Here is a 26,220-nt window from a genome sequence, read left to right as displayed (position 1 = left end):
TGTGATAATATTTTTTAGGAGTCCTTAGGAATTTTTGTTGTAGACACTTGAAATCTCGTTCTTGTTACAGTTGCTAATAACTAAAACATGTGAAATCTGTGAAGTCAAACGTTCATCTGTTGAATTTCCGGTTGTGAAATACGTATTTTGACCTGTCACACCTAAACCAACCGTGTGCGCATGTGTGATGACCGTAGTTTCATGATGCGCATATATTTTATGGTCACATTTAAAAATCGGCGGGGTTGTATCATATTCCGCTAGCTCGTTACTTGTGTAAACAATCGCAAACTATCATCGACATCAAAGATGAGCTAGACAATGTCCTCATCAGAATTAACTTGGGTTGAAACAAAAGAAAATAAGCCTGTTAAGAAGCTTAAGTGGCCACTTGAGAGGCGTTGTGGCTCCTTCCGTTAGGACCTTCCATAGTTCAGCAAACTTATAAATGGAAATGGACTGACACAAAAAATTAAAGTGTTGATGTTAAAAACATGTAGCTTGCACTGCAGTCAAACTTATAGTCAAATAATTTCGAAAGGTATTGTTATAGAACACAATGAGGGAGCTAAGTGAAGACTTTTTGTAAAAACAGCTGTGAGCAATATATATATTTGAAAGGAAAGTTTTAAACAAAAGTGGCTTAGCCTGATAACTGCAATTTGAATGTAGGCTCGGGAATACAGAACATTCGTTTCTGGTAATCAACATCTGCATTTACCTCAACTCAAACTTGTGTCCTTGATAGGTGAACTGTTCCTTTCCTGATCTAAAAACTGGTAGGTAATTGCTAAATAAGTGACGAATAGGAAAATGCATAAATTTGGATTTATTTAACAGTAATTACCGATGTGGTTCAACGTCGACTGTTTCGTCACATAGGTGCAGTTGCATTTTGTACAATCTGGGTGAAAACAAACGAGATAAGCTCGATCGATAGGGGTTATGTTTGTACAATTAGAGGAAGGGCCTTAATGTTTTCTTTGTTTACAATTGAGAATTTTCTAACAGTGCAAGGATATCAAATTTTGTTTGTAAAATTCAATGCACAATAGATTAATTGTAAGCAATTATGTAAACAATGCACTGAATATGATAAGGTTAACCCTGTTAATTAAACCTTTGGTCAAAACTCAGACTAGTAATACAACAGACTCGCAACGCGGCGTTTTCTTTTGAAGTAATGCGTACCAAGTCTGTTTAGGTTATCAGTTCTTATCGTACCGAGTAAACGTTGCGGAGCAACAAGATTATTATTAGATCTCACAAAATAACGCGAGATCTATTCATATTACAACCAACTATCGCGAAGCATCGCCAGACATAAACACAGAAAGTGGCATAGACGACAGTAGTTGTCAGTGAACTTCGAAAATGGCATTTATGGAAAAATTTGGCGAATCTGAGGACGATAATTACGACTGGGAAGCTATTTTAGGAGAACATTTTGACGAAGATAATGACAATTTCTCTGAAGAGCTTGGCATCCCTAGATCGGCAACCTCTGACCGATCTCGTGTTTTCCATTTCCTGAAATTAGGAATAAATAGAAATATACTGGGTTATTTTTATACAAAACTATGACGGAAGTCAAACAAAATCAGTGAAACTCGAATTAGATACAACAATGACACACAATAAACCATTGAAACAGTCACTGAACAACGCGTAAATCGCGTACTCTGAAGTCGAACGCAATAAAAATAACGAGCTGATCTGCAGCAGCTCGGAACTCAGATATCATTGGCCAGTTTGAAAATACCTTATTTGCATATTAAAATTTGAAAAAAAATTGTAGGGTTGTATGTGAAAGCCATGAAAGGGAAAGTTTTGGGGGAACCTGAACAATCACCCTATCACTCCAGCCCCAAATGTAATTTAACATGCCCCTCCAAATAACTGCAATGACACAAAGAAGGTATAGGGAGAGGCACTAGATGGGCACGTTTAGAGCTATTGGTGAGGTGGTTGTTGCAGACGTCAGGTACACTATTTGTACTGGTTATGTTTTTATTATAACTGACTTTAATTTAGATCATTTTAGTCACCTGTGTATGTTCGGCAGTAGCCGTGCTTAACATTATTGTTTCGATAGTTTTGTTTTGGGTTCCAAATGCAACTGGGACACCACCAGTTATAATCTGTTAATTAAAGTCACAGCTTTATACATACCCACTTCATTTATTTGTTTGGAATGGATTTTGTCAAATTCATCTTTTCATTTGATTGAACAGGTTGAACGTGGTTGAACGAGGTTGAACGGAGATGAACAATATTTTGTCAAATTCATCTTTTCATTTGGTTGAACAGGTTGAACGTGGTTGAACGAGGTTGAACGAAGAGGGAATGGATTTTGTCAAATTCATCTTTTCATTTGGTTGAACAGGTTGAACGTGGTTGAACGAGGTTGAACGGAGATGAAATGGATTTTGTCAAATTCATCTTTTTATTTGGTTGAACAGGTTGAACGTGGTTGAACGAGGTTGAACGAGTTTGGAGTGAATTTTGTCAAATTCATCTTTTCATTTGGTTGAACAGGTTGAACGTGGTTGAACGAGGTTGAACGGAGAGGGGATGGATTTTGTCAAATTCATCTTTTCATTTGGTTGAACAGGTTGAACGTGGTTGAACGAGGTTGAACGGAGAGGGGATGGATTTTGTCAAATTCATCTTTTCATTTGGTTGAACAGGTTGAACGTGGTTGAACGAGGTTGAACGGAGATGAAATGGATTTTGTCAAATTCATCTTTTCATTTGGTTGAACAGGTTGAACGTGGTTGAACGAGGTTGAACGGAGATGAAATGGATTTTGTCAAATTCATCTTTTCATTTGGTTGAACAGGTTGAACGTGGTTGAACGAGGTTGAACGAGTTTGGAGTGAATTTTGTCAAATTCATCTTTTCATTTGGTTGAACAGGTTGAACGTGGTTGAACGAGGTTGAACGGAGATGAAATGGATTTTGTCAAATTCATCTTTTCATTTGGTTGAACAGGTTGAACGTGGTTGAAAGGAGATTAAATGGATTTTGTCAAATTCATCTTTTCATTTGGTTGAACAGGTTGAACGTGGTTGAACGAAGATGAAATGGATTTTGTCAAATTCATCTTTTCATTTGGTTGAACAGGTTGAACGTGGTTGAACGAGGTTGAACGGAGATGAAATGGATTTTGTCAAATTCATCTTTTCATTTGGTTGAACAGGTTGAACGTGGTTGAACGAGGTTGAACGGAGATGAAATGGATTTTGTCAAATTCATCTTTTCATTTGGTTGAACAGGTTGAACGTGGTTGAACGAGGTTGAACGGAGATGAAATGGATTTTGTCAAATTCATCTTTTCATTTGGTTGAACAGGTTGAACGTGGTTGAACGAGGTTGAACGGAGATGAAATGGATTTTGCCAAATTCATCTTTTCATTTGGTTGAACAGGTTGAACGTGGTTGAACGAGGTTGAACGGAGATGAAATGGATTTTGTCAAATTCATCTTTTCATTTGGTTGAACAGGTTGAACGTGGTTGAACGAAGATGAAATGGATTTTGTCAAATTCATCTTTTCATTTGGTTGAACAGGTTGAACGTGGTTGAACGAGGTTGAACGAGTTTGGAGTGAATTTTGTCAAATTCATCTTTTCATTTGGTTGAACAGGTTGAACGTGGTTGAACGAGGTTGAACGGAGATGAAATGGATTTTGTCAAATTCATCTTTTCATTTGGTTGAACAGGTTGAACGTGGTTGAAAGGAGATGAAATGGATTTTGTCAAATTCATCTTTTCATTTGGTTGAACAGGTTGAACGTGGTTGAACGAAGATGAAATGGATTTTGTCAAATTCATCTTTTCATTTGGTTGAACAGGTTGAACGTGGTTGAACGAGGTTGAACGAGTTTGGAGTGAATTTTGTCAAATTCATCTTTTCATTTGGTTGAACAGGTTGAACGTGGTTGAACGGAGATGAAATATATTTTGTCAAATTCATCTTTTCATTTGGTTGAACAGGTTGAACGTGGTTGAACGAGGTTGAACGGAGATGAAATGGATTTTGTCAAATTCATCTTTTCATTTGGTTGAACAGGTTGAACGTGGTTGAACGAGGTTGAACGGAGATGAAATGGATTTTGCCAAATTCATCTTTTCATTTGGTTGAACAGGTTGAACGTGGTTGAACGAGGTTGAACGAGTTTGGAGTGAATTTTGTCAAATTCATCTTTTCATTTGGTTGAACAGGTTGAACGTGGTTGAACGGAGATGAAATGGATTTTGTCAAATTCATCTTTTCATTTGGTTGAACAGGTTGAACGTGGTTGAAAGGAGATGAAATGGATTTTGTCAAATTCATCTTTTCATTTGGTTGAACAGGTTGAACGTGGTTGAACGAAGATGAAATGGATTTTGTCAAATTCATCTTTTCATTTGGTTGAACAGGTTGAACGTGGTTGAACGAGGTTGAACGAGTTTGGAGTGAATTTTGTCAAATTCATCTTTTCATTTGGTTGAACAGGTTGAACGTGGTTGAACGAGGTTGAACGGAGATGAAATGGATTTTGTCAAATTCATCTTTTCATTTGGTTGAACAGGTTGAACGTGGTTGAAAGGAGATGAAATGGATTTTGTCAAATTCATCTTTTCATTTGGTTGAACAGGTTGAACGTGGTTGAACGAGGTTGAACGAGTTTGGAGTGAATTTTGTCAAATTCATCTTTTCATTTGGTTGAACAGGTTGAACCTAGTTGAACGAGGTTGAACGGAGATGAAATATATTTTGTCAAATTCATCTTTTCATTTGGTTGAACAGGTTGAACGTGGTTGAACGAGGTTGAACGGAGAGGGAATGGATTTTGTCAAATTCATCTTTTCATTTGGTTGAACAGTTTGAACGTGGTTGAACGAGGTTGAACGGAGATGAAATGGATTTTGTCAAATTCATCTTTTCATTTGGTTGAACAGGTTGAACGTGGTTGAACGAGGTTGAACGGAGATGAAATATATTTTGTCAAATTCATCTTTTCATTTGGTTGAACAGGTTGAACGTGGTTGAACGAGGTTGAACGGAGATGAAATGGATTTTGTCAAATTCATCTTTTCATTTGGTTGAACAGGTTGAACGTGGTTGAACGAGGTTGAACGGAGAGGGAATGGATTTTGTCAAATTCATCTTTTCATTTGGTTGAACAGGTTGAACGTGGTTGAACGAGGTTGAACGGAGATGAAATGGATTTTGTCAAATTCATCTTTTCATTTGGTTGAACAGGTTGAACGAGTTTGGAATAGATTTTGTCAAATTCATCTTTTCATATGATTGAACAGATTGAAGCTAGTGATCTGTACAACAAAAATAAAACAAATTAGGGTCAAATGGAAGAGTCTAAAATGTTAAAAAAAATGGTCAAAATTGACTTAACCCAAGTTTCTGTATGAAATGATTGGGCAGATATATTAACCAATGTTAACATTAGTTTCCTGAATGATATTTTTTCTATATGCATGATTGCATGCATGTTTTGTGATGCTAAATTCCAATTGTATAAATTGCTGAACTTTAATATGCTGAACTATAATAGTGCACTTGTTGATCATGGAAATGGTTGAAAATATAAAGTAACACACACTGACATCAAAAACAAATATACACTAGCAACAATGTCAAATATGTGACCCCTGACACACATTTTAAATTTGGACTATTCAGTAACAAATAATTAAGTGTTGATGGTCCAAACTTAAATGGCAAACATTCTTTCATGCTTCTGCCATGAAGAACGATCTTCATTAAACTGAGTGATTTGTGTGTGTGGACATTTCAGTTTGATGTACATACTGAAATCAAACTATTTTTATTTCAACAATGTATAACAAACAATACATGCATGGACATATTAGTTCTTTTTTGCCATGAAAAATATTAACTGAGAAACACACTTTATATGCTCCCAGTTGCTGCAGGTTTTTCATTGAACACAAGCATACAAGTCATTGCTTTTGTGGCACCTGACACACAGACAATCATTATGTTTGGCAAGTGGTAAAAAGCAGAAAGAAGTCAAAATGTAGTATGCTTGGTGAATACTTGATTGTAACTATACTGCCGTTAATTATAAAGCTTTACAATTAATGGCATAGCATATATACCTGAAAGATGAAATGATGTATGACAACATTAAAGTCAAGAAACAAGCAGCCTCTCAACTATGATAGCTCTGCTGTTAGCAACACACATTTTAATTAAAGAATTGAAAATATCATCACAAAATGAACAAATCTGACAGAGGCTAGCCTGTAGTACCTATATGTATAATATCAAAGCAATCTGATTTGCGGTTTTCAACAAGAAGTTGAAAATATCACTTTTCAATAAAAATTACAAAAATATTCATCAAAATTGAAGAATCAAATATATCATCATTATATGTCAGCACTAGCACTTGCAATTTACACGTACACACAAAATTCAGGAGAGAAAACAGTGATATTCAATGTCCAGAACTTTCGCCTGGCACAAAACTATTTTTGAAAAAAAAATATATCATCATGAAATAAACAAATCTAAGGTGCATATCAGACTTTCAAGAAGAAGTCGAAAAAGTAAGTCCCTGGACCATTTTCTGCCAGGGGCTAAAAATACACATTGCAGGGAAAGAATTAGTACTACACAAAATGTTATAATCTTAGTTTCAAATGGTACCGGTATTTGCCCTAATGAAAGTGTACCTCCAGTAGAAGTGCATATAAACTATTAATGTATAATGGACCATTTAAATATTTTTTTTGCTTTTGTTGTCATTGATGTAAGCACATGGGCTATTAATACGTAATACATAAATTGTAGTTCTAGATAGTGCAGCAGGCTTATGTAAGTCAATAGGCGAGTCAATGAGTTTAATCCAGATTTATATCTTTTATTTTAAGCTTTATCGTTATTGCCAAATTTTTTGATTTTCAACTCGTCATCAGAAATAGGCTAATAATAGATAATCAATATGCATTTTTTCAACTAATCATGTCTGTGGATTGCCAAAAGGAATATTATACAAATTAAGCAATTATTATGCATAGATTTAGGTCTGTAAATTGTTTCAGGGTGCATATGTAAAAAGTTTCATTATAATGTGATGATTAATTCTAACTAAATTAGTGGAAAGCTGAAAAGTTAATTATTACACAAATTACTTATGAATGTATATAAACCCAAAACTAATGGTCACATTGCTTTAGAGTACATACATACTAAGATTCATTTAAATAAGATAAGTACTGGCACAGACTATCTAAGTACAAGGTTTTATTGAAACTGAGCAGGTCTGTGCATTGTTCTAGAGTAGCTCTATAGACAAAGTTTCATTGAAATGAATTAATGAATTAATTAGTATATGTGATATAAGTGAGAAAGCTGAAAATTGGTTAGTTATGAAAATTAGGTCATTAATATACACAATTTTTTAGCGAAAACTAATCAGGTATCAGTATAGTTCTAGATCATCTATGTAACAAGTTTCATTGAAAAATAATGATTAGTACTTGAAATATCAAAAGCTAAAATTTATTAATTATTCAAATTAGGTTAATATCCGTACATAATAATTACCTATCAGGTCTGTGCCTGTCCTATGACATCTATGTACTAAGTTTCATTGAAATGGAGTGATTAGTAGTTGTGATATAAGTGAGAAAGCTAAAAAAAATTGCTAATTATGCAAATTAGGTTATTAATATGCACAAATCTTTATCCAAAACTAATCAGATGTCTGCATAGTCATAGAGAATCTATGTGCCAAGTTTCATTGAAATGTGATAATTAATACTAGAGATATCAGTGGAAAAGCTGAAAATTAACTAATTATGCAAATAGGGTGATTAATAGGCACAAATATTTATCCCAAAATAATTAATGTCTAAATAGTCCTTGAGTATCTATGTATCAAGTTTCATTGAAATGTAATGATTACTACTTGAAATATCAAAAGCTGAAAATTAATTATGTAAATTAGGTAATTAATATGTACCGATATTACCCTAAAAACTATCAGGTCTGTGCAGTGTCCTATGACATCTATGTACCAAGTTTTATTAAAATGTGATGATTAGTACTTGAGATATCAGTGGAAAAGCCAAAAATTGATTAATCATTATGCAAATTAGGTAATTAATATGCACAGATTATTACCCAAAACTAATCAAAACCTAGCATTAATTCAGAGCATCTATGTACCACGGTTCATCAAAATCCAATGAGTGGTTGTTTAGATATAAGTGGAACAGTCATGGGACAGCTAAAAATTATCATGCAAATTAGGTAATCAATATGCATGGATATCTACCAAAACCTAATCAAAGCTGCGCATTGGCCCAGAGCATCTATGCACCAAGTTTCATCAAAATCTAATAAATGGTTCTTTAGATATCAGTGGAACAGTCATGGAACATCTAAAAAATAGTAAATAAACAAATATATATGTTTTTGTGTGGCAAGGTGCTTGACCTTGAGTTTTTTTATATTTGGTCTTAACAATATATATTCAATTACTTAACATCAAATGGAATAGGTATGCTACAACTAGGGCAGTACAACCAAAGTGGTACAATGTACATCTACGAAAAAAGAAAAAGATAGAGTGACATTATTTAAGAGGTATTGATGTCAAGATGGTATCTAATCGATTTTAAATCAATTTTACCAGTAAATACACATGAGTATATCATCAATCTTATGAATATGCTAATTTTTCTTCCCAATTTAATGTTGCTTTAGGAAGTCGTAAGGTAGCAGCCTACTCATAATTTGTGAGAAAGTTGGTCATAAATTGCATTAAAATGTTCATTGGTTTATTGTATAAAATCATGAAGGTATTACTTTTGTGTGTTACAGTGACTTATTTTGAGAAACTTGTTCTAATATCTTTCAAAAATCGTTATTTTCAGAACAATTCCATAGAGTACAACGTTAAAGAATAATTAAATTTTTTGCCACGTCTTAAAACCCAGATTTTTGAAATAAATTAGAACAAAAAGTACCCCATCATTCACAATACTATAATTTTTTAGCCTATGTCACCAGCCTACATTATCTTTGCCACAGGAACCTATGACAAAAGCACTATAATACTGCCAAAATGTACACTATTCACTTAAATACAATGATGATTTTCTTGAAAATTAAGCTGTGGCCTCCAACTTTGTTAAGTCAATATCCTTATATTGCTATATTGTACAATGTTCTGGATATTTGAAATCATGAGTAGGCTTTTAATGGTTTACGAAAAGAACTTAAAGAAACAGAATACAATAAAAATAGCTATATATATTCGATATTGGATTCTACAGGGTTTAAACAAAGACAAAATAATTGGCTTAGGGGAAACGAGGTTAACGAATGAAAATAAAAACATTGAATTGACAAATACTGGGACCATTCAATAGTACGTAAAAAGCAAAAACGTGGCGGGCTGACAATACTGATCACGGAGATATGATTTGGTGTAAACTACAAAAACATTTTTTCAATACACCCACAGATATACAAATATGTTTTGTTTACAATCCACCAGCAAATTCAAATACCAACTCAGACACATTTTTTGAACGGTTAGAAAAAATAATTAGAGAGATGGATTCAAAGGGTTCTATTTCAATAATGGGAGATATAAATGCAAGAACTGGTTTACTCCATGATTTCATCCAAAGTGACTATTCAAGACATGTACCACTACCTCAAAATTATATGATAGATACTACTAATTTGGGCCGCTGTAACATGCATAAAAACAAAAACAGCTATGGTAAACTATTATGTGATCTTTGTAAATATTGTAACTTGAGAATCTAAATGGTCGCATAGCAGGTGATATTTGTGGAAACTACACATGTTATCACTGGAATGGTAACTGTGGTAGACTATGGCTTAGCAACAACTGATCTTTTCAACAAATTTGAAATGTTTCAAAGTTCACAGTTTTACATATTCAGATCCTAGCCAAATTTCAACATTACTTAATGAGCACACTACACAACATGAACATGAACATACTAAATTTGAGTCAATGCGAAGTGGAAATGGGATAAATTATCTGTTTTTAAATACCATGATAGATCAGCATAAAAAGAAAGTTTAATAACACAATTCATAATTTAAAATAATAATGTAAATATAGCATCCCATAAATTTAATCAGCTACTAGAAAGTTCAGCTTCGGGTATTTTTAATAAAATCAATCCCAATAAAAGTATTCACAAAAATAAACAAAAAAAGAATCCCAGATGGTTTGATAAACAATGCAACCAGAGTAAACGTGATATAATGGCTTGTGCAAAGTTGATAAATAAATTACCATTTGATATGCAACTAAGACAATTTTTTTATTCTAAAGAGAAAAGATTTAAGAAACTTATAAAACAAAAGAAAAACCAAATCCAAGAAAATTATCTTAATAAACTCAATTCAAAAGAGTTTTGAAAAATTATTAACCATATGAAAAATACAGATCAAAATAGTAATAATCCAATTTCATGGAATATTATGCAACACTAAACAATAAAAAAAGATGATAATAGTTTCAAGGAAAATAAAATGAAAGAATTATCAAAGCATGAAGAGAAAATGATTACTTAGATAAGGTTATTAGTGAAAAAGAATTTAAGGTGCATCACTACTCTTTATAACAACAAAAAAAGAGACAAATTACACCCTCAAAATTACAGGGGAATATCAGTTTCAAGTTGTATTGGTAAGGTCTTCTGTTCCATCATATATAAACGCATAAACTGTTTCATTGAAAAAAATAAAATACTCAAAAACAACCAGGCCAGCTTCAGAAAAAACATAGAACAACAGATCAATTTTTTGTATTAAAAACTCTAATTCAGAAACACATTAAAAATAAACAAAAACTCTATGTTTGTTTTGTAAACTCATAGTTGCTGTCGACATAGGAAGTAAAGTAAGCAAATAACACCGAATAAACGGCAAGGTAAAGACTATGTCTAATTATACTAAATACGTACTGCGTGCGTGACTCGAACCGGCGCTCGCGTACGGCACCTAATCGCCTAGCTTCACGCCACTACACGTCTTCCCCTCGGCCACCGGGCATCCCCAAAAAAGGATGCTTAATAACCGAGCTTATTACGTGCAGAGAACGTGAAACCCGTCCACGCGATACGCGCCACACAGCATGGCCAGAATGCGGCAAAGGCCTTCAGATCTGGCTGTAGTAGGATGGTGAAAGTAATGGTACAGCATTTTAATGTTAAAATGCTGTACCATTACTTTCACCATCCTACTACAGCCAGATCTGAAGGCCTTTGCCGCATTCTGGCCATGCTGTGTGGCGCGTATCGCGTGGACGGGTTTCACGTTCTCTGCACGTAATAAGCTCGGTTATTAAGCATCCTTTTTTGGGGATGCCCGGTGGCCGAGGGGAAGACGTGTAGTGGCGTGAAGCTAGGCGATTAGGTGCCGTACGCGAGCGCCGGTTCGAGTCACGCACGCAGTACGTATTTACTATAATTAGACATAGTCTTTACCTTGCCGTTTATTCGGTGTTATTTGCTATGTTTGTTTTGTAGATTGCCAAAGCATTTGACACTGTATGGAGAGTAGGGCTATTCTATATACTATTAAAAATAACATTAATGGCAAAATTTACAAAATAATAAAAAACATGTATTCAAAAACAAAAGCTTGCATTAATATAAATAAATATATAACCAAAGAATGCACTATTAATAGAGGAGTAAAACAGGGATGTACAATTAGCCCAACTCTTTTCAACATTTTTATTAATGATTTAAAAGATAGTTTGGATAATGCCAATACTGAATCACTACTGAATAATAACACTGTTAAGTTCTTTATATGCAGATGATTTAGCCCTCACTTCCACTACCCAGGCTGATCTACAGACATCATTAAATACGCTAAAATATTATTGCAATAGGTGAAAATTGAGTGTGAACCTTTCAAAAACACAAGTTGTTATCTTTGATTCATCAACATTGAGAAATAAATACCAATTCAGTTTTGGAAATGATAACATTCAAACAACAAACAGTTATACATATCTAGAAATCAAATGGGAGTTTTAATTTGCTGATACCGTGTCAAATTTAGCAGGTAAAGCTGTAAAAAATCAATTTACATCATGAACAAAGTATTTTTTGGAAATCTAGAAATAACACTAAAAATGAAACTATTTAACATTTACATAAAAACAATTTTGCTTTTTGGCTCAGAATTATGGCCCTAGATTTGCAGGACATTGAGGACAATGCTAAATGGGACAAAACATCAATTGAAAAAATCAATATTAAATTCTGCAAACAAATCTTACAAGTGAATAAAAAAACCTGTAACTTAGCATCAAGAGCAAAGGTGGGTCATTATCCACTACTGCTCAGTGCAAAAGTTCAAGCTATTAATTACTGGTTGCATATAAAGGAACTCCCAGATAATAATCTTAACAAAACAGGCATACCTAGAACAAGCACAACACAATGCTAAATGTAATACATACAACATTGAAAGACAATTCACTAAACTTCATAAAAGAAAAAACACTTACTATAGAACAAAAAAATCAAATTAATATAATTTTTAAAAACTTCCCTTGAAAATAAATATGCCAGTTTTTGGAAAGAAATGATTTCCAAAGAAAATAGCAAACATATGAGAACATATGCTAAATTTAAAACAGAATACATCTTTGAGCCATATTTGAATGAACTTGAATGAATGTTGCCATAACTTAGGAAATGAAACTATGAAACCTATGAACACAGGAATATGCAATAACTGTGACATGAATTCATTTGAAGATGAAGAACATTTTCTATTGAATTGCCCAAAATATGAACACATGCAGGGAAAACTTCCTCAAACAAAATTATGACAGTACTTTAATCCAAAAATAACAATATACTGTTCACATATATACTCTCAAGCAAAGATACTGGCATAATTATAGAACTTGACAATTATATTTACACAACACAAAGCTTTATTTACTAGTTAAGTTCTTTTGTTTTGTTTTATAATATTTTTACATATTTCCAGTTATTATTTTAAAACTCGCTGTACTTTTCTTATGAAAATCTTTTTACGCGGAGACAATAAAGTTATTATTATTAGTAAGAAACGAGTTCTTGAAATGTTTCGTAATATTAAAATGTGCGACAGCCTGAATGTGTTTCTGTCATCAGTCATACGCGACAATGATGGGCGAATAATTAGTAACTGCGCGATGAATCGAACGAGGTCAACAAGCAACTTCTCGGAGAATAAGATTAAAAGACCGTTGACCCGGTTGGCCGTAGATGGCGCAGCTCATTAACCAATCACGATCGATTCCCGAGCCGCTGCAGAAAATAATACACCGCCTGTTTTTACCGTTAACCACATTACGCTTATACGCTGAGAGATATCATGTACACGACACTTGCTATCCCGTGTTTCGGTACTCCGGAACACGAAAACAAAACGGGTAACACACAAAGTAGGCAAAATCCGCAACAGCAAGAAATATCATTTCAAAGTTGCTCATTATATATTCAAAACACTATTTGAGGTAAACACTAAACATTCAGTTACTTGTAACTCACCTAATTGTTGGTCGATTCTTGAAATTCTTACACAGCTGCACAGGTCAAAATTTTCAGAACGCATCTCCCGTTGTTTTAAAAATATCGGATCCGTTTTACGCGGAAATACGCAATTTCCGAAGAAGCGCGAAGTGTGCAGAATATCCCGTGTTTGGTAAACTCCGATGGTGCCAATGCTACCGAGTGTGGCCCACATAGCATATACAAGTAAAGCGATTAACACCTTAAACAAAGGGCCTTGCGAGTCTGTTGTATTAACAGTCTGAGGTTAATAGGACAGATTCGGAGGAGTATTAGTATAATTTAGCACACTCAACGGAATCTAAACAAGTGATTTATTGAATTAGCGATAATGCCTATATTTAAATATTGCCATGACCAATGATGAAAAACAGAGTTTTGTTCGATCAGGCAGACTTCTATCGAATAATCGGGATGTATTGATTCATGTATCAAAAAGAGTATCTTCAACAGTCGGAAGCATTTGGATATTTGACTTGTATTCCACTCACGCAATGTCCAATACATCAGACATGGAGGTACCTCCATGCATAAGGTATTGGTTCAAATAGTGAATCGAGCCAGACTCATGTAAAACATTTACATATTGATTTAGCAATTATTCTCTCAATCCATTTTTACTTAACGTGAACAAAAAAAACTAAAAAAAAACGTTGATGGCATACATTTATTGAATTCTAGGCTGAAGGCCGGCAATTGATGGTAATGCAGCATTTATATATTTAAGTTTGCCGTTTATGGCGGTAGCATTAAATTTGTTGGTGTCTATGTTGCCTGTGTTACAGATGCTGGGTTCGAAATCGGAACTCGTACAAAGGCGGTATCCTGCAATAAAAGAAAGAACAATCATGATTGACCAAGATGTACACTGAATTCCAACTACAAGATTTTTTAAAAATGTTGTACGAATTTTCATGGAAAGACGGGTATAGTCCAAAATTCTACAAGAATCAATTAGTCCTCTTGAATTTTATATTGTCAATCCTATAAAACTAATGCATGAGATCTTATGGCATTATAAAATTAATTCAAAATGTTAAACTGCTAGTTTTATATTGTTTCCTACATGTTCCTAATTTATAACATGGTTAGTCTAAAGCTAGATATCTGAAGCAACATTAGAAGACCTGTGACCCCGCCCAAAACTGAATAAACTGGCTTAAATATCTGTTCATAGTGATTGCGGATGTGTGATAAATTGATCAAAGCAGGAAAACCTGGTGCAAGTACTAAGATTATACATAAATCATCTACACATGGCATTATGCTATTTTTGTGAATTGTACAGAACATGGACTTACACGTTGTTGATCAGTATTTTAACCTCAATTATTTGCATGACCGTTCTGCAATTGCAACACTATGACAAGATGTACCCTGTGTAGTTCAACAATTGAGAATAAATTTTTATTAGAATAGTCATATTGGAATATATGTTATGAAGTTCGATAACATAAACTATAATACCTCAAAGACGTTAAATACCTGTTTTCGATTCTTGCGAACAATATTTAAGATAATTAATATAGAGCAGGCTCCGAGTACGGCGAAAATGACAACACCCACTATAATTGATCCATGTTTAACACTCGTGTTCACGTTAGTGCTAGATCTAAATTAGAAACCAATTACACGACCACTGCATTAAACATTAACCTCACAATTCACAGCGTGATACTTGATACGTTTTGTTATTATTGTTAACGAATACCTAGTCTTCAAGGCCTTTTTATTTTTAGTTTACACACTGAAATGATTGAAGGCTTCACACCACCAGAGAATGAGATGAGTTCTGATGGATAACATTTATCTACACAATGGCAGAACATGCATTGACAGCAATGTAGCTATTTGTGCATGTCCTACACATTGCGACTTTGAAATAGCTGAATAATATACAAGCATATGTAAACTTACGACTTATTATTTGGTTTTTCTGTGGTATAGTCTGAAATGCGAATACACATATAAAATATGAGCAATTGGATGTAATATATTTGTTATTATTATCCAGTTAAGAAGCAAATTTACCTTTACCCTATTTTATTTTTATTTAGTAAGCAGAATAATCTGAACTATTGGGAAAGAAAAGCACAATATCGAAGTAATCATGCACTATGTGACGCTCGGGTATGGCACCCAATCCCTAGCTTAACGTCACGTATTCCTCTTGTCCACCGAGCATGTGGTCAACTTGCCAGAATTCACAGCAATGTACACCATACTCGAACTGGCAGCTATAGTACGCCAATTTAAGCGGTTGTAGATGGTTATTACTGATATATGGTTTGAGTTAAACTGTGAATCACTGCATAAAATTCAGATAATCATTAGCTGTGACGTAGGGACTAAGGACTGTCCTTCGTGCTCGCACTACATGATTTGCCGACAGTTGTCTATTTTTTGAGAAAAACAAAAAACAATAACAAAGGATTTGCGATATATTCAACAGTTAATTTACTAAATACTAATCTATTTTAATCATTATTTCATACCTCTTCTACATTCTCCTCCAGGAGTTCGTACAAAGCCATCATGACACGTACAGACAAAATCATTAATTGGTGTCCCAGCAGTTTCCTCATGTTCCCCACTTGTACACTTTTTATGTGGGATACATGGTACAATTGGCGTGCTGTATTCCGGCATGTATGTATTCGCATCACATGGTCTACACTCAGTATTGTGTTCTGCGTCACATTGTACTGCAACTATATGACCTGTGGAATATTACAAATATGAATCACGGCAACGTTTCGACCGAGTGGACCCAGGGAACAGATGCGAGCTGCCCTTTTGTAGCAAGACATATGTATATGGTATACTACAGAGCAAGTTATTTATTCAGACCTTGCCTAATATACAAATTTTCATTTTGCGTTTATTTTATCACTGTGCATTCGCAATTGTTAGTCCACATACAATGTAAGAAAACAAATAAACTGTTTGTAAGAAAACAAATTCTCCAAGACAATTCATAATGTGAGCAGATATTCATAAATTGTTAATTTCAGCGAATATGGAATTACTGCCAGTGGAAACAAAGAAAGTATAATTTGAATATACTGTGACAGTAGCAGTGTTTGGTGCCTTGAATCTTCCAACGTGCCGTGAATACACTTATAACAAATCAAGTTATAGCCTTATTTCCACTAAATAAGAAACATGTTTAAATATTTATTGCTTTGGTGTGCTTAAAAACTCACCGGGAGGACATTTGTCACAGCAGTCGCCGTCGCCACTCTCGTACTGATATAGTCCGCACACAGGTGTCCTCTGTCTCAAGCCAGGTATAATTGAATTGCCTGCAGTAAACTCCACACTTCCTAAGATGATTAAAAGTTCTAAGGCTGCCTATAAGTAAAGCATAAAGAATTGTAATTATGCTCATAACTATACTTAATATAATTCAAGTATGTTTTAACATCGCCCAATTTTTGTCACAGTCACGATGAATGGCCCATATACGATGTAAATGCATACAATAAGAAAATTAGAATGCGATGATTGATTTCATGCTGTATATCTTTTCCTTGTGAGGTAATTGTTTCGCAAATATAATTGAAGAAATAAAATTGTAGTTGTGGATTGGCTATTAATCTTTTCCAAGTTTTTCCAAACGTTTAATTATGCGTATGTCATGCCAACTGTCATCGTCAAATATCGACTTGTTTGGAGATCAGGCGTGGTAAGTTTTGAAAATAACCATAAACAATTGCCATTACATTGTAAATGTAAATGTAATATATTCTAATTCCGCTTCCGACAAAGTATTTGGGTATAATAACCATTTAGTGCTCAAGTGATATTATATTTTAATTTACCAGGCCATTTTTGGGTGTACTTAGAATAGCTCGATTTCTCGTTACATTTGGTGATGAAGTATGAATCATGTTGAACCAGGTTTCCCTAAAAATCAACACGTTGAATACGATTTCTCAAGTACGAGCTTAAACAATTATTCCGTATTATTGCAGTCTGTGTACCAGTAATGAGTGATTTACACTTTTGAATGCTTTGGTAAAAGTAAGATTTATTGAATCATCTTGACTGCCGGAGTTTAATTGTGATAAATCTAAGTATATCTGCAACAACGTAGATTTGTGATACGATTGCACTCTATTGTAAATTACACATCACAATGAAACCAAAATTCATATTATTGGAGATTGAAACTTTGAGATCCATGTATTGTGATGGGATAAAACGAACCTATGCCATTACATTTTGCATGTATTTTTTAATTTGTATTTAAGATTTGTACGTTTGTCAATTTAGTCATCTCAACCGGACTATTCGCCACATATTACACTAATTGTCTCCTTTTATTGTTGATATAATTAATATTTTGATACAACGGAGAATCTGTTTTGTATTTAAGTGAAACGACGGTAAAGCAACGCAAAGGAAAACTCAAACATAATGAAACGTCTCGAATGTCTCAGTGCGTGAGAATGAACATTAATTGGTACTCAGTATCAACAATTGTTATTAACTATAGTGACACCACAATAAAACATGTAATATATCAACTCCAGAGACGGAACCAACAAAAGACGTTGTGTTATTTTTTCAAAACTATTAAACCAAGGGTGTTTGCTATTTCAAATTACTTACTAACGAATAGTGCGAAAATAAAATATTTGGGGTGTAACTGAGTGACCAACTATTGAGGTTGCACAATCGAGTAGCTTTTGTAGTTCTGCCAAACATTCCATGAATGATACAAGGTCATAGGTCGTAATTTATATCAATGTCACGTGACATTTCACAACACGTCTGTAAACTTTATATAGTTAGTTAGTGCAGTCCGCTGTTCAGTTAGCTTTATTGGGATATATTTAGACTGTGTGTGACGGGAATGGGTCAAAATGATTTCCAACGTGATAGTTACAGCATGTTGAATTGCAAAAGTAAGTAAATATGTATCAATGAACTTGTATGTTTCGGTTTTCGGCGTTCATTTATTGAAAATACAATTCACATAATATTACTGGACTGAACATTTACGTATTACTACTACTACTACTACTACTAAATAACATATACAATATTTTAATAATAATAAGTATTATAATACATGACTGGTAGAAAGGTCAACCAATTAACGTTGTATGTCGCCATACTACGCGTGTTCAAACAGTTCGCAACGAAATGGGTTACTGTACTGTTATCAAAGCGATAACGAAACTTCAGACTGTATAAACAATTACCAACATGGCACTAACTCATTGTCAAACAACTCGTGGCAAAATATAGCTTCAACAGAATACTTACGTAATTCGTATCAACAAGCATGACTATGTGGCAATTCATAAATTATTACTATTAGTATAACAGTACAATACTCGTAAAACAAACAAAAGAACGTGTTACCCAGGACCATAATAAACATGACCATTGATCAATACTAACAATACAACTCTAAAGGAAGATAAGCAACATATGGATTAGGTCATTTTTATTTGAGATAGATTCAGCAAAGCGAAAATAAAATGAGACCCGCAGTAACAAATTTCCGCATGAAAAATAAGTAGGAATTGGAATGTTGTTGACTCACTCGCAGATGTATCGTATGGTAAATCGCACCAAAATTACTATTAATTTCGGCATTAAAATGATCAAGTTTAAATATAAGAGAGCCAAGTGATTTATGTATTTGCATTTTATGCTCATGGAGCTGCGGAAATGTTATGTTGCATATACATTGTAATTTATCTACGTTAAAAATCAGTGTACTCATAAAATCGATAGAAATGAGCTAGTTTTATATTTGCTAAAAATAGACGATTCAAGACATATCATCATGGAAACAGAAATCCGCCAAGGATGCATAGTTACCAAAATATTCACACTAGTTATTTTCAAGTCTGCAATGACATTTTTCTACCAATATTGCTAAATATAATAAAATGTATCGTCAAAAAATGAACAAATCTGAGGGCCACCAAGGTATCGAAAAAAGTATCAAAGCAATTGAGCTGGTAATTTTTTAGAAGATGAAATGTTACAACGTCCGACAATCACCTATATTCCAATGCGACTAAAATAATGTTGGTTTCAATTGGTTGGCGAATTTGTTTAGTGGATGTGTAGTTCTATGAAAAGAATATTTCCCGTAATGCATTTCTTGGCCAGAAATATAGAAAATTATACAAAGCACAGTACATTAGTTTCAAGTTTAATCATGCTCACCTGGAAGCCAGCGATACAATACGGGGATATTATAAAAACATTACACAGACTACCATTTTCAGGATAGTGATTTTTTCCTTTAGTACAAAAAATAGCAAGATGTCAGCAAAATTCGCGACAACTTACCACAGACATCAGGTTTTTCAGTCGCTTCCCAGACATTGATGTTCGATTATTTGGCGGCGGTCGAAGCTGCCTGCTCAAAAAATTCTATTGTGGTAACCGGAATGAGGTCGGGGTGGTTCTGTGTCAAGCTGACTTTGTGATGACTGTCCGTTTTTGGGGTCAAACGTCAACAGGATAAGCATTTTTAGCGAAGTCTCGCGTTGCGTGAAATGTGGGTTACTGAGCAATGTGTGAATTCCAGATTCCTGAATAAGGTAGCGCTTGCACATTTATCGTTGCGTGACTATACGTTAACAAAATTAAGGTAACACAGATTTCGATTGTCCGTGTTTCCACATCACAGCATAAAATATCACCTTACTGTTGTAGCCAAGAAGGAAAAATGAACATACAAATTATCTTTGGCTATAGCAAAATATTTTCATATTTTGGGAGGTTTTTTTGCGAGTTAAAAAACAAAGCAATGACCATATTTACTCAGCGAAATACACACTACATCTTTTTCACTTCATTTAAAAAAAATGCTAATCAACGTTTCCTGGCTGTATTGTATAGTTCTCCTAGCTTTCCCTTCTGTACCTACCAATGCTCATTCGTCTATATTTTAAACACTGTTTAACGCATGCGCAACTAATAATTACATAGCGCCTATCAGTAATTCTGGAATCTGGAATTTGAAGGTTCAATAAAAATTAAAAGGCTGCATTGTATTTCCCCAACAAAATAAAGTTTGTTTGTGCATACAAAATGTCAGCTGGAGAAAATGGTTGATCGCATGTTTCACATAACTCGGCTATTGATAGTGAAGACGAGAATATGGAAGGCCGAAACGTGAGCGAGCAGAAAATCAGTACTTGAAGAATTGTCAGCCAACAGGACCTTACCAGTTCCCAGAGTTCAACTTGGCATCAGGCACCCAGCACTAGCAAAAGTTACATTGGTCCCAGACAGGGAGTTTGTTTTGGTTGTTTTGAATGCAGAGCTATGCCAACAAGTGCAAACTTTCAAACTGGTCCCAATAGTGGCAAATGACTATTACATGAAAGAAATTTAATCGAGATAAGTACCGATTCTCGTTTCCTCTATCATAATTTTCGTTTTTCGGATGGGAGTGCTACGCTCTCACATGTGGAGTAGATGTCATGCCAGGGTGTAGTCCGGTTGTGGTAAGGGGTCATCTTTTGAAACATATAAATGCATGGCTACAGATTTCTGCTTCTAAGGTCGTTTTATTTTATTAGGTTTGGATATAAAATACCCCTTTTCTCCAACCCGGCACCTATGTTTCTAAAAAACAACAGGTCGGCACTCAATAATTCTGCTGTCGTTGAACGTTCCATTTCTAACTTGCCTTTGTCCACAGCAATCGAGGAGACGCTAGTGCCTCCTTTAGATTGTAACCCTTTGACCTAAAGCGTGTTAACTTGTACGTTTTTAAGAATAAATTTCGCTTTGAAGACCTGAAAACTGCTCAGGAGATGCTTAAGCCAGGATAATATTTATTTAAGTTTGATCTGGGTTATTCGTGGGAGTTCGCTTGGAAGTAACGTTTTTTTTACTTTTGTGTTTTACCCTTCAGCAGAAAAAAGTGATTTAAATAATTTCGGTTTCATCACCAATGAGCAGAAATGTCAATGTCTAGCGCTTAGAGGTAGCTATCACTGATATTTTAACCAATTCCGGACATTCAAGTACAACGTCCGGGTTAGAGCGCTGTATTGCGCCCTCTATCTTTTGAGTTCTTGGGATAGTTATGTTTTATTATTGGAAAAGGACCATTGTTGAACTCAATTTCTGGAAAGACAACGCTCGTAAGTTAAATTGGGAGTCTGGGAAAATCTAAGAATGAACAAGGAACATGCTCATCTTGTGTCAACATTGGAAAACATATCGCCAACATCAAGAGCGGACTCCACAGCCAAGAGTTATCTTAACGCATTTAATAGGTTGGCTAAATTCACCAAAGAATTCGGTTTCCAGGTATTTCCTGTCAATCTTGCCCATATGTCATTATATCTAACTAGTCTGATTGAGGGTGCCATTCATAGCCAGAAGACGAAACAGTATGTAGAATCGGCATGCTATAGCATTCAGTGGATGCACACCTTGGCCGGTTTACCTTCATCTACTCAACATCCTTTTATCAAGAACATTGTGGAGTCCTCCAGACGGTTACTTGGCAAACCAACAATCAAGAAAGAGCCCGTTACAGCAAGTATTTTGTACAGTCTGGTTGAACTCTTGAAACATTCAGCTTCTTTAAAAGATATCAGAGATCTGTGTTTATATTTACTTGCCTTTGTTGGGTTTTCTAGATATAGTGATCTTATAGGGATTAGGAGTTCACATATTGTTTTTAATGACACACACGATTGCATCACTATTCGAAGCAGTAAACATGATCAGTACAGGCAAGACATGCAATCAAGTTCGCATTGTCAAAACGGGTAATCCTACTATCCCGTAGCTAAGTTAATTCAGTATTTACAGGCAGCAGAGATCAAAGTGGGTTCTGATGTCTTTATTTTCAGGCCCCTATACTATAGGAAACTGGGTGCTCATTGATTCGGGCAAATAGGGAAGTTGATTTAATTTGCGGGTTCGTGTAATTATCAAGGCAAAGTTGTCTCTAGTAGTGAGGGATGTATCCGGGTTTAGTACCCGTTCCTTCAGAATAGAAGGCACTACAGCAGTCGCACATGCGAGTATATCATTATCTAATGAAGCATAGCCGTTGGAGATCTGATAAGACCAAAAGAAGGCTATGCGAGAGACGATATGTTAGCCATGCTTTAGGAATTTATTATATTTATGTTTTACAAGCTGGTGTGCTAGATTACCATATATCCTATTGTACTGAATTTTGTTTTGTTGTTTTTTTCACTTTCGTGGCAACGTGACAACACTCTGGATATTCGGCTGTGCCTACTTTTTGTTAGCCACTGTTGTAAAAACAAAACATGATATTTCTTGCGGTACAACGTAAAGCCATTCGGCATACCGCATTGGCTTGTAGTAGAGTATTGTTTGACTTAGTCAGTCTAGGCGTTGCCACGTCACAGCCAGCAGCTCGTCAAGTGTGTATTTAAAAAAAATACTTTCTAGCATTTCAATAGCTCTTGGCAAGCATGTATTTTTTTCGTTTATATCCCATTAGCCACCCTTCCTCAGGCGCATTCAGCTTGTGGAGAGTGTAGATTTCCAGGCGTTTTATTCTTCTCTTCATTACGTGGGTTTTTTAGCTTTGGTTTTTTTCTACACGGTTTTGTGCGCCGGTTACAGGACACTTGGTGTAGTTATTTATACATTGTATTATTGTATAATTGTAAATAATGATCATTAATAAATGGCGATTCGCTGTGGCTGCATGACAACACTCTGAATATGCGGCTGTGCCTACTTTTTGTTAACCACTGTTGTAAAAACAAACAAAATGTTGACAATGCGACGACACACCTAGATGCCGCCGATAAACTCAAAGCTCATTTTGATTCAACTGGTGTCAAAAAACTTTTGGCCAAAAGTCATAGTTTATGGTTCTCCATAACCAAACACGCTTCTTGATTTGGGGGTTTCTGGGAATGCCTCAATAGTTTGACAAAGGGCTTCATAAAGAAAGTGTGCATACGCGACAGTCAGTGGACCCCCCACCTGTATTAATCAAAATTGAGTCGCATTGAATGATACTAACATGTCGTCGGCTTTGAGTGACCTCACCACCTTAACGTCATCGCTCATTAACTCCATATATATTGGTCAATAAAAAAAACTATTCCATCAACTGGTGAAACGAGTAAGTGTCTAAACACCAAGTCTGCTTCTGACAATGGTGGTGTAAAAAGTGTTTAACAGCACTACGTGAGAAACACAGACTTATTTCCGGAATCATAAAAGAATGTGTTAAACCTGACTTCATCATAGTACACAACAGTATTGATAATTTGGCTGCTAAATTGAAGCTTGTTTACGGAAATGAAAATTTGAGTGACAATGACAGGAATGACAAATTCACAACCAATCACAAACTTTACCCACATGAGGTTGCTACTTAAATTTCGTCTTCAGATGACGAATTACAAGGCACTATGCAAACACGACAAAATACAATTCTAAGCCTGATTGACGAGTGACGCTGTTGATGCCATACTCAATGATACCAGGACAACATCGAATGACTTCTTGGATTGACCTTCTTTTGGATTATTTGAGTAATCGAGATTCTCATTCTCAAGTGGATTATCCTAACTAAACTACCTAAATTATAACTATCTTTAACTTGTATGCTGTATAATCTCATATCCGCCATACGACGAGATACTTTTCAGTGACAAAGTTTCACTTGTTTCATTCCAAGTTAAATTTTTTAATCAGATCGTTCCTGGGAAGACGTTTGAGTATGTCACGTACTACTTTTCTGCATTCGTCGAATGGTGCAAAATGAGCTAGTAAGATTTCAACCAGGTCGTAAGTGTCGATATCATCCAATTTGTTTCTCGCAACATCCCAATCAAGGAGGGATGCTTTAAACTTCTTCGTTTCTTTTTTGCCAAGACTTTCAATTATTTGTGTCAACAGTTTACGTTCGTTGATGTTTGCAGCCTAGCGGAACAAACAATACAGATTTGTGTAATAATCAAAACACGATGTATCGGTAAATTCACAATATGGTTGGCGTTTTTCCGACACTCAATACATCATTATCCAAAAAGCACATTATGTTATAAAATTGACGTTGTTGCATTATTCACTATAATATAAATAAATAAACTATAATATCACAAGAACGTTAATTACCTCGGTTGAGTCATTGCGTCGATTTATATCTACACTATTTACACCTTGATTGTCAACATTTTGTCTGTTAGAAGGATTACATGAATCATTTTCGTTACAAGCGGCACCTCCATCGGTTGAATGGGCGTTCTGCAACTGTAATAGATTAGAACACACGGAGTTTTGGGAAGTAGTATTTTGTGTAGTTATACGGTTGAAATGCATTACAATTATTTGTTAGAATGTTCATATAGGAAACGGACATTATGAAATTGACGTTGTTGCAATACTCATCTTTTACTCGGGGAAAAACTATAAACTAATTGTTATTGTACATAATGTATTAAATATTTGTTTGCATTTCAATATTACACAAATGGTATATAATACTAGATACATTAATTCGGAGTCACTTTCTAGAATCTATAAAAGCGGTGACACTGAAATAAGTATATTACAAATACTTCTATTACTTACTATTACTATTACTATTATAATGTATTAATGGTAGATGAAAGAATTTTATTTTGAAAGGTGAATGAGTGAGAACGTGAGTCCAAGTTCAGATCCAGTGAGTTTGATATGGGAATTTCCTACCCTGCCTAGGTGCAAAACTCGTACTGTATAGTTTCAGCGAGATTACAGTCATTCACAATAACGTCGACGCCGAAATCTGTTTCACAGCTTCAAACGACGAGGTCTTAAAGAATGACCGTAATGTTACGCTACTTCCATACTCTCCGTGCAGAGAAAAGACCAAAATCAGCAAACCACATTTTAAGGCAAAACAAAGGTCTTTAATAATGTTGGTTTCATAGCGTAGAAGCACAGCCGGTTGTTATGCATCTATCAGTCCCGCATCCCACACTGAACAGGCATTATCTTGATACATGTGCTGGCTGCCATGTCGACACTGTGCTGCACTGACTAATAGCAATGACAATACACGCTATCTATTCTAATTCCGCAGCTGGGCAAACCTCGCTAGCTAACTGGGCATTATAAAAATACATTTGTATTACAGCAAGAAACAGAATATCATAACATCTCTCTCACACAAAAAGCAACGCGTTCTTCAAACTCAAACTCTTGATGCAATTCAAACTACAGCGAAATAAACACTGACTTTTAAATTTGTGCAAAAACACAAGTGGATTATGATCCGTATAAATGGTGGTAGGACCATTACCATTCGTCACGTATATCTAAACATGTTGGAGAGATAAGACCAAGTTCAACGTTTCCTTCTCAATTGTAGAATACCGTTTTTGGTGTACGTTTAATTCGCTTGAAAAATAAGAAACTCTTCTCTCAACTCCAAAGTCCTCCTCCTGGAGCAACACGCCCCAACGCCAATATCACTAGCCAATATCAATCACTAACCTAAAAGACTTGCTGAAATTTGGAGCAGCCATAACGGGCTCTCTTACCAACACTACGTTCAATTTTGTCAATGTCAGTTCACATTCATCTGACCAAATAAACTTCACTTTTGTATTTAGCAAATTGGTATGTG

At 34.9% G+C, this 26,220-nt stretch overlaps 2 protein-coding genes and 2 long non-coding RNA genes across 4 annotated transcripts; 2 read left to right on the top strand and 2 right to left on the bottom strand.

The window, feature by feature from the left end:
* The first annotated feature begins 5,014 nt into the window (after positions 1-5,014).
* LOC146734271 (uncharacterized) lies at positions 5,015-5,344 on the top strand. The gene is made up of 2 exons (XR_014931713.1): positions 5,015-5,194; positions 5,261-5,344. It is a non-coding gene; the product is annotated as an uncharacterized LOC146734271 (long non-coding RNA).
* Positions 5,345-14,258: 8,914 nt separating this feature from the next.
* LOC144345992 (uncharacterized) lies at positions 14,259-15,177 on the bottom strand. The gene is made up of 3 exons (XR_013419449.2): positions 15,096-15,177; positions 14,912-14,987; positions 14,259-14,435 (listed from the first exon to the last, which is right to left on the bottom strand). It is a non-coding gene; the product is annotated as an uncharacterized LOC144345992 (long non-coding RNA).
* Positions 15,178-16,094: 917 nt separating this feature from the next.
* On the bottom strand, positions 16,095-17,503 carry LOC146734270 (tumor necrosis factor receptor superfamily member 5-like). The gene is made up of 3 exons (XM_085508535.1): positions 17,435-17,503; positions 16,817-16,964; positions 16,095-16,330 (listed from the first exon to the last, which is right to left on the bottom strand). Exons 1-3 carry the CDS (start codon positions 17,501-17,503, stop codon positions 16,095-16,097), a joined length of 453 nt encoding a protein of 150 aa, XP_085364661.1.
* Positions 17,504-21,776: 4,273 nt separating this feature from the next.
* On the top strand, positions 21,777-22,382 carry LOC102809078 (uncharacterized). Its single transcript, XM_006813272.2, has one exon. The coding sequence runs from the start codon at positions 21,777-21,779 to the stop codon at positions 22,380-22,382; it is 606 nt and encodes a 201-aa protein (XP_006813335.2).
* Positions 22,383-26,220: the final 3,838 nt, after the last annotated feature.

Source organism: Saccoglossus kowalevskii, chromosome 15, assembly GCF_978046115.1.
Source record: "Saccoglossus kowalevskii chromosome 15, keSacKowa6.1, whole genome shotgun sequence".
Lineage (NCBI taxonomy): Eukaryota > Metazoa > Hemichordata > Enteropneusta > Harrimaniidae > Saccoglossus > Saccoglossus kowalevskii.
This window is presented reverse-complemented; position numbering and strand designations above follow the sequence as displayed.

Bases quoted from the DNA above. Each gene is read 5' to 3' on its own strand.
- LOC146734270 (XM_085508535.1), bottom strand. From the start codon at position 17,503: ATGATTCATACTTCATCACCAAATGTAACGAGAAATCGAGCTATTCTA. The intron at 16,965-17,434 runs GTAAATTAAAAT...CTTTACTTATAG, and splicing joins GTACACCCAAAAATGGCCTG to GCAGCCTTAGAACTTTTAAT. The intron at 16,331-16,816 runs GTGAGTTTTTAA...AATATTCCACAG, and splicing joins CTGTGACAAATGTCCTCCCG to GTCATATAGTTGCAGTACAA.
- LOC102809078 (XM_006813272.2), top strand. From the start codon at position 21,777: ATGAACAAGGAACATGCTCATCTTGTGTCAACATTGGAAAACATATCG.